At 39.9% G+C, this 7,986-nt stretch overlaps 1 protein-coding gene across 2 annotated transcripts; it reads left to right on the plus strand.

Moving 5' to 3' along the window:
* Window positions 1–1,314: 1,314 nt before the first annotated feature.
* LOC109003780 (transcription factor Pur-alpha 1) lies at window positions 1,315–6,161 on the plus strand. 2 transcript variants are annotated; one of them, XR_001998177.2, is made up of 6 exons: window positions 1,315–1,976; window positions 2,069–2,116; window positions 4,896–5,036; window positions 5,153–5,395; window positions 5,517–5,736; window positions 5,843–6,161. XR_001998177.2 is itself a non-coding variant. In XM_018982075.2 (5 exons), exons 1-5 carry the CDS (start codon window positions 1,689–1,691, stop codon window positions 5,667–5,669), a joined length of 873 nt encoding a protein of 290 aa, XP_018837620.1. In that variant the 5' UTR covers window positions 1,315–1,688; the 3' UTR covers window positions 5,670–6,161. The 2 variants fall into 2 exon arrangements, 1 of the variants encoding a protein (XP_018837620.1); XM_018982075.2 differs by having other exon boundaries at window positions 5,517–6,161.
* Window positions 6,162–7,986: the final 1,825 nt, after the last annotated feature.

Raw genomic sequence — 7,986 nt, forward strand, 5'->3', positions numbered from 1 at the left:
TTTAAGAAAGGCAGCATATATATCCCTGATAACCCTGGGTTGAAACTGAAAATTTTACATTTTATCCATGCTAGTCCATCTGTTGGACACTTTGGGTTCCATAAGTCACTACATCGAGCTAGGCAAGACTTTTATTGGCCTGGCCTTAAACGTAAAGTGAAACAATATATAAGGGAGTGTGATTTGTGTCAGAGGAATAAGGTGGAGCTTGTATACCCTACTGGTCTTTTACAGCCTCTTCCTGTACCTGCAAATACATGGACAGATTGGTCCATAGATTTCATTGAAGGTTTGCCAATCTCAAGAGGGTTTTTTGTCATCATGGTTGTTGTTGACAGATTATCTAAATATACACACTTTATGGCCTTGAAGCACCCATTCACAGAATCTAAAGTGGCATCATTATTTTTTGACAATGTGTTTAAGTTACATGGCATGCCTCAGACTATTGTTTTGAGGCCAACATGAATAAGAAGTCTGTGTAGTCGTTTTGACAATGTGTTCAAGTATAATTGTAAGTGGAAATAAATAGAACGGTGTCGTTTCATGATTGTCGTTTAAGTCATCAAATGATTGAACTTGTTATAAGTCTGTGTAGTTTTCATAACTGACTCATGTAATTGATTCTTTCTTGTATAAAAGGTAGCTGTAAGTTGGGAAGGAGGCCAACTTCGGCATTCAGTGAGAATCAGCTCTATCTATCTACTCTCTCTATTTCTCACTATATCTCTCTCTATCTCTTTCTCTCTCTAATTCTTGGAGAATTCCTTATACTCGTGAAGGGGTCCATTATAGTTTGGTTCCTAAATCTATCTCAATTCATCTCAATTCATTATTATAATTTTTTCAAATTTTAATATAAAATATAATAAATAATTTAATTTTTTTAAATTTTTAAATAATAATAATATTAAAAAATAATATTCTAATAATATTTTATCAACTCAACTCAACTCAGTTCAACATCCAAATGCAGCTTAGTGTTCACCGTGTGTTTTGAATTGACTAAATTTTATCTCTAACTCACTCACTACAAGTGCTCTTACAGTCCAATACTTGAGTGAAAGTTTCCACAATGACAAGCTGAGAGCCTGAGACCACAAAAACAGATAAACATGAAGTGGTCCAAACTCTTAAAGCTCGGTGCAAGTTTGGTGCAAGAGCTGAGAAAGAAGGGTTAAGTTTTTAATTGATCGAAATGATTTTCGGTTGACTAATTTTTCTTAATGTCCCCAAACACGGATTTATTTACGGAAAATGTTACTGTAAAGCAAACGGACCCTAATTAAGTAAAAAAAAAAAACAGACCTTTTAACAATGTTTCGAAATCGAAGAGCAATCATAGGGCAACTATGAATCGGAGAACGAGTCAACGCCCACCATAGCCCTTCCACTCTCCCCCTCCTCCCCCTCCTTCATACCTCTAACTTACATAACGAACCACTAGGACTATTAGCGAGCCATCCACCAATTATTCTTCAGATCTGCTACCTACCAGTCTCGCAAACCATGATTGTTTCGTTAACAAGCTCAATTCGATGCCTGAAAAAGTGATGGATATTCTGCTTTGCTTTGTATTATTTTGAAAGGTCTAAGTCTCACTAACTTTAGGGCTTGGGCTTTCACACAAGTAAAAATACCTCTTTTCTTCTGTTCCCTCTTTCTTCGGGCTAGGGATACAGTTTAGAATGGAAGGGAATTCGGGTGGTGGTGGTGGTGGGATAATTGCAGGAGGGATAGGGAATGACGTGGAGCTGCTCTGTAAAACGTTGCAGGTGGAGCACAAGCTGTTCTACTTCGATCTCAAGGAAAACCCTCGGGGCCGCTATCTCAAGATCTCGGAGAAGACGTCGGCCACCAGGTCCACCATCATCGTTCCCTTCTCCGGCATTTCCTGGTTCTTGGATCTCTTCAATTACTATGTCAATTCAGATGACCAGGAAGTCTTAAGCAAGGAATTGCAGCTCGACACCAAGGCATTCTTTCTTTCTCTGCCCATGCCCTTTATTTGATTCCTTTTGTCACCCATTATCTTTTCTACTGACTAGTCTTTTTTGTTTAATTCCAGGTGTTTTACTTCGACATTGGTGAAAATCGGAGGGGCCGCTTCTTGAAGGTACTCATTCTTTCCTCCCTGCGTCCTCTTCACTCTTCATCATATTTTTTTTTTCTTGTTCACTGTTCTCTTTTATACATCACAAGTTGTTCTATAATTTCTTTTGTATTTCATTTTGATATGATTCTACTGCGTGGTACACACACATTGCCCCTCATCAGCATTTGCTTTGAACTAATTGTGGTATCACTAGCCTTGTGAGATGGTTTCGACTGCTTTCCCTTTCTTTCCATGTCCGTCTAACGAGATCGTGATCTCTTGATATATTTTATTGGCCATTTTGATCACTTTAATTTCTACATCGTTTTTTCTTTATCAGAATCATGGAGTTCTCTACTGCTTCCTCGAAGTTTGAATTTTGGTTGTTCGGTCCAGCTTGAATCTTAACTCTTCACAAACACATTTTTTGAATAGACTCCTTGCACTCACGCTGTCCCAATTCTACTTCACGTTGAAAGTTTTTGAGTTATATTTTTTTCTTCCCAAAACATGCGCAAATTCAGAAAACACATACAGATTTGATTAAGTGTGTTTTGTTGGGCTAATGTTATCCTTCCTCCTCCCCTCCCCCTTCTCTTTTTTCTCTTCTTCTAATTTTCGTTATCTTTTTATAGTTTTTGTTTTTGTATAAGTATCTATTTATGATGATCAAATGGATATTCTTACATTTATTGGAGATCTTATGGATGTGCTTACTTTTATTGAGGGTTGTATCGAAGAAGGTGCCAAACTAGGAAAATTACAGTCGTTTTTAGCGAGAGGTATGCTTAGCAATTGTGTCCTAGGTTTCCCCCCCCCCCCGCGGGGGTCCACAAACACTAACACTTCTACACCTTTTTATTGCCCATCTGAGTTCTGTATGGGCCAATGGCTTGAAAAGTCAGGATGATGAGGGTTACCTAAGTACTTTATTTCTAGAAAGGACAAAATTGGTAGTTTTTTGTTGCTGCTATTATCAGTTCAAAGTTTATGCAGGTTGCTGCTATTATATGATGTGTACTAAATTTTGTGATCCATTTCTATTTGTTAGCTGCATGTGTTACAATGATCTGCTGAAATGACAGAAATATATTTTACGAATTCATCCCTATACTCGGATCAGGTAATAAAAGAGTTTGGTGGAGTGGGGGTGAAGGAGGTGGATTATGAACTTGGATCTCGAGCTGCCATTTTGTGATGAACAAGAAATGGACTGCCGGACATTAGTAATAGGAGCTGTTATATACATGTAGCCGGAACATATGATGACTTAACAACTGCAACATATAGTTATTAAGTGGATACGCATTATAACTCTCATACTTGGTGTTAAGATTTTTGTTAGATTTCTGCCTGTATTTCATTTCATCTCTGACCACAACATATGTGAAACCATTTTTTTTTTGGCGGGGGGCGGGGTTGGTTTGGGGGAGGGTAGGGGCAGAGGCATTATAAGTACCCCCGGGCGGGATTAGTCGGCACGCTGTTCCTGGATACCCGGTGCCAATAAAAAAAAAAAAAAAAGGAGCAGAGGCATTATAAGTTTCGTTAACAACTGCTCCTGGAAGTAAAGCAAATTTAAAAGCTTAAGCTACAACATAGCTGAGCCACCTCAGATCCTAGTCCTATGTGTTATGGGAGGTCATTCACTACTTGAAATATGAGTATACACAAGGCAATTATGGCTTGCCTGTTTTCGGTCCATTATATACTAGTTTTAGAGCCCACTTATAATCCAAGTAACATAATAATTGAAGAGTTGACATCTGTCTGTGCTAAGTGGAGTAGCACTCTTACGTACTTTTGCTTCCTTGGGTTGGGAGGAGGGCCTTGGAGCCTCTTTGGTAGATTGCTCACTGCAAAGAAGTGATGACTCGATGCAATTCCTTGAATTATGCAAGTTCCTTCTTGATTCAGTTTGTGGGAAGTTTAAGAATGTTGGCTTGGTGGCTATGGTTGAGGGTTATGCTAACCAAACACAGCTTTCCTACACAAACAAGGCTTAAATGTACATGTACCATCTACACATACACTTGGTCACTCTCTCATGTCTCCCTCTGTGATATGTAATGCGTCCTATGCATATTCTGGAACTCGCATCACCCTTAGCATGTCCTACATTAAATGGCCTCCAACCATGCTTCAACTGATTCCAATCAGGCAGATGTTGACATGAAAAGTTCTCAAGTGTTGCTGATGCCCTTTATTACTATCAGTGGCTCCCTGTGGTCCTGAGCACAAAATAAAGTATCCTGGGGAACCGAAAGCACCCCTGTTAGCTTACTCGCTCCTTAGAACTGCCTCACTCTTCCCTTGATCTATACACTGAACCATCTCCAGTTTGCCTTCTCTTTCAAATCCCAAGGACTGGAACAACCTTCTGTGGACGAGTTTCTCTCAGAGCACTAAACCTGTGATTTTTATTTTTTATTTTTTCATGCAATGATGAAAGTATTGAGAACCTTACTACCAAACCACCGCCCTCTTTGTGAAGCAACATTCGACCACTTGAACTTTTGTTTCCCACCTGACTTTTGGATGGTAAGACCTCAATGGTCATCAAGTGTCCCCACCTAAAAAAAAAAAACTTTCTTCTGGCTTGGAACTTTTTCATGCAGGTGTTCTCTTAGTTTTTCCCTTCCAAAACGTTACTTTTCTTTCTCTTATCTGTTTCCTGAGATACTAATTGTTCTAATGTTGTTGTGCATGAAGTCTAAAAGTCATTGACAGGAGGAAGTTTTAAGCTAGACTTCTATTTTCGTTTGCAAAGAAAAAGTTTCTAATAAATCTATTTGTGCAGGTATCAGAAGCTTCTGTTAGTAGAAATCGCAGTACAATCATTGTTCCAGCAGGAAACACTCGGGATGAAGGGTGGGCAGCATTTAGGAACATTTTGGCGGAGATCAATGAAGCATCAAGGCTTTTCATACTGCCCAATCAGGTGTCCCTGTTTTTCATGCATACACCCTCCTATTTTCCCAATGAAAATATTTCCCGCTTCTAAAATAGTCTCACCTTTTTTTTTTTTCACTCCACCTGTTTGTTGCATGCTTACAGCCCAGTTCTGAACCCTCGGAACATCTTGTTGGGCTTTCAGATGATGTAGGTGCTGGCTTCATTTCTGGCCACAATAGTCAACCTGCCACAAGTTCTGAATTGAATGTGGATAGGTCTGTTGAATTGGAGGCACAGGATGAAATTGGTATCATGGCAGTTTCAAAAGTAATCAGAGCCGATCAGAAAAGATTCTTCTTTGACCTTGGGAGCAATAATAGGGGCCATTTCCTAAGGATATCTGAGGTGCACCTATAGAAAACCTACCTTTGAAATCATCCTATGGAGGATTTTTTTTGTCTAATTTCTTGTCGAAGTTTTATTATATATATTTGTATTTTATCTTGGCAGTGTATGAATATTGCAGGTTGCAGGTTCTGATCGATCTTCCATCATTCTTCCACTGTCAGGATTGAAGCAGTTCCATGAAATAGTTGGTCACTTTGTGGAGATAACCAAAGACCGAATTGAAGGAATGACAGGCGCAAATGTGCGGACAGTGGATCCCCCTCAAAGATGAATGCTAGCTTGGGGTTTGGTGATAAAACAGAAAAGCTCATTTTGTTGAGGTTTTTTTAGAGCAACATGTAGGTGTTCGTCATGGATCCGATGATGCTCTCAGTTGTGATTGCTATTCTTCTTTTTGTTCTCTCATTCAGGTCTGAAATAATTCGATTTCTGTTTGGTCAACAGAAAGTTCGGAGATGCTTGGCAAGCTTACTTTCGAATTGGGAATAACAAGAAAAAACAAAAAAGTAGAAACTTGTAATTGTCAGTTTGGCAGTGTGGCACCCACGTTACGTTTGTAATAATGCTCGTTCAAGATGTGTGCTTGTTTTTTTTTTTTTTTTTCTTTTTTGGGAGGGGGGAGGGTTTACTGTACAAGACTCGAGCTCACTTCTAGCTTCCTAGCTTGTAATGCAGGCTGACAATTGCACTTTTGGTTTAACCATAGCTAATTGCAGATTGCAAGTACGACTGTTGAAAAAACCAGATCGACCGGTTTTGCATAGTTCAGTCTGGTTTTTAGCATAGCCTGGTCAGTTGCAGTTCACATTTTTTTATTTATTCTTTTATTTTTGGTTCAGTCCTGGGAAGTCTTTCACCTCGGACCGGACAGAACGTAAGCAAGACCTGCGTGCATGCCCCGGACAGAACGTAAGCAAGACCTGCGTGCATGCCCCGGACAGGACGAACTGACCAAAATGATGGATAATTAGTTTCTGGGACCGATGAATTGGAGTCATTGGAGGCCCCCAAATGAACTGATACTTCGTTTTTTTTTTCCTTTCTTAAAAAAAAAAAAACTTAATGGTTAAAGAAGTGTTTATTAGTGAATTTATGTTTTTTTAAAAAAAAAAAAAACCGTATTTAAAGATATTTAAAAAATATGTGAAAACAAAAATTTATCCTTAATGGTTCAGCTATGGCCCCTTTTATCAGTACTACCGGTAACTGAACCCTTTTTTAATATACCATACACAGTACTTGGGCTTTAGGTTCGGCAATTGATATTTGGGATAGAAAATTATACATTAGGGCAACAAAACCAACTGGTGGAAATAAAAAAGCCCAAACCGAATCATTTTGGCAAAACTAAACTGAAAACTAACTATAGATTGAACCTGACTACGTTGGATCATCCCGATCGGCTTCAAAGCCCACAAATATACAACAGATCAATACGGCTGTCTCAAGAATTGCTCAAAAGATGTCCAAATGCTAATTGAGGGGGCTGAGGAGTCAAAGGAGTGGGTTTTTATTTTTTAGTTTCTAGACTGTGTAGCTCTTGAACTGAATTACTTGTTTTATATAAAAGTTGTATGCAGGCTCCTTTTTCATCTTCAAGTAGATTCAATTTTAAGTGGTAGATAGAAGAAATCATTTGAAATGTAACATAGAATCTTTTAGGGTTTAGGGGTTAGGGTTTAAGGTCTCCCGTCGCTGTAACGTGGTGGAGCTTGGTGTCCCATTGCAGCAGCGTGGCAGAGCTCTATATCTCGTAAAACCCGACGATCGACAGGAGAGACCACCTTTGCCAAGTATGCCAGTCCCTCCTCACCTCAAACCGGTTGAGTCCATCACCTGCCAAAGTCGATGCTTTGCACTCGCATTCGCACTCGCAAATTAATAGAGGGAACACATCTCCCAAGTTTCCCACTGCCACCCTTCCCTAAGTCTATTCTCTACCCTCACATCCCGTCGATCATAGGAGGAAACATCTCTTCCAAGTGTCTCTGTCCCTCCTCGCCACTCAGCGCGATCGAGTTAGCCTGCTGCCTGTTTCAATGTCGATACTCCACTCTTGCACCCCGATGATCATATGAGGGAATACCTCTTCCAAGTGTCATAGTCCCTCCTTGCGACCCAGTGTGATTGAGTCAGCCACCCGCCTGAATCGAAGCCGAGATTTGGGGTCGCATCGTAATGGCAATGCCCATACAACATCTTCTCTAGCAAACATTGAGTACTCGAGCTAGAATCGCGATGAGGGGGTTACTCATGAACGAGCCTCTAGGCTCTACAACATTCTTGCACGAGTTTCCTTCTGAGCGAGTCAACAGGCTTGACAACTACCTAATATAGACCCGGGGGTGGTCGAGCTTCATGACCACTTAAGCACGGGTCATGGCAAACAAACTCTAACATCAACACCAAAATGGAAACACTAACAACAACTCTAGCATCAATGCCAAAATGACAAACAAACTCTAATAGCATAGGTCATTACTATTAGGCAAACGTTCGCCCCCAAGAGAAAAGAGGTTAGGGGACAAAGGCTGAAAAGAGAGAAGAAAGGTGTTAGAGGGAATTGATGAAAAAGAGGAAAAATGAGG

This window comes from Juglans regia, chromosome 14, assembly GCF_001411555.2.
Source record: "Juglans regia cultivar Chandler chromosome 14, Walnut 2.0, whole genome shotgun sequence".
Lineage (NCBI taxonomy): Eukaryota > Viridiplantae > Streptophyta > Magnoliopsida > Fagales > Juglandaceae > Juglans > Juglans regia.

Coding starts and splice junctions, on each gene's coding strand:
- LOC109003780 (XM_018982075.2), top strand. CDS start 1,689: ATGGAAGGGAATTCGGGTGGTGGTGGTGGTGGGATAATTGCAGGAGGG. Junction 1,977..2,068: donor AATTGCAGCTCGACACCAAG/GCATTCTTTCTT, acceptor GTTTAATTCCAG/GTGTTTTACTTCGACATTGG. Junction 5,037..5,152: donor TTTTCATACTGCCCAATCAG/GTGTCCCTGTTT, acceptor GCATGCTTACAG/CCCAGTTCTGAACCCTCGGA.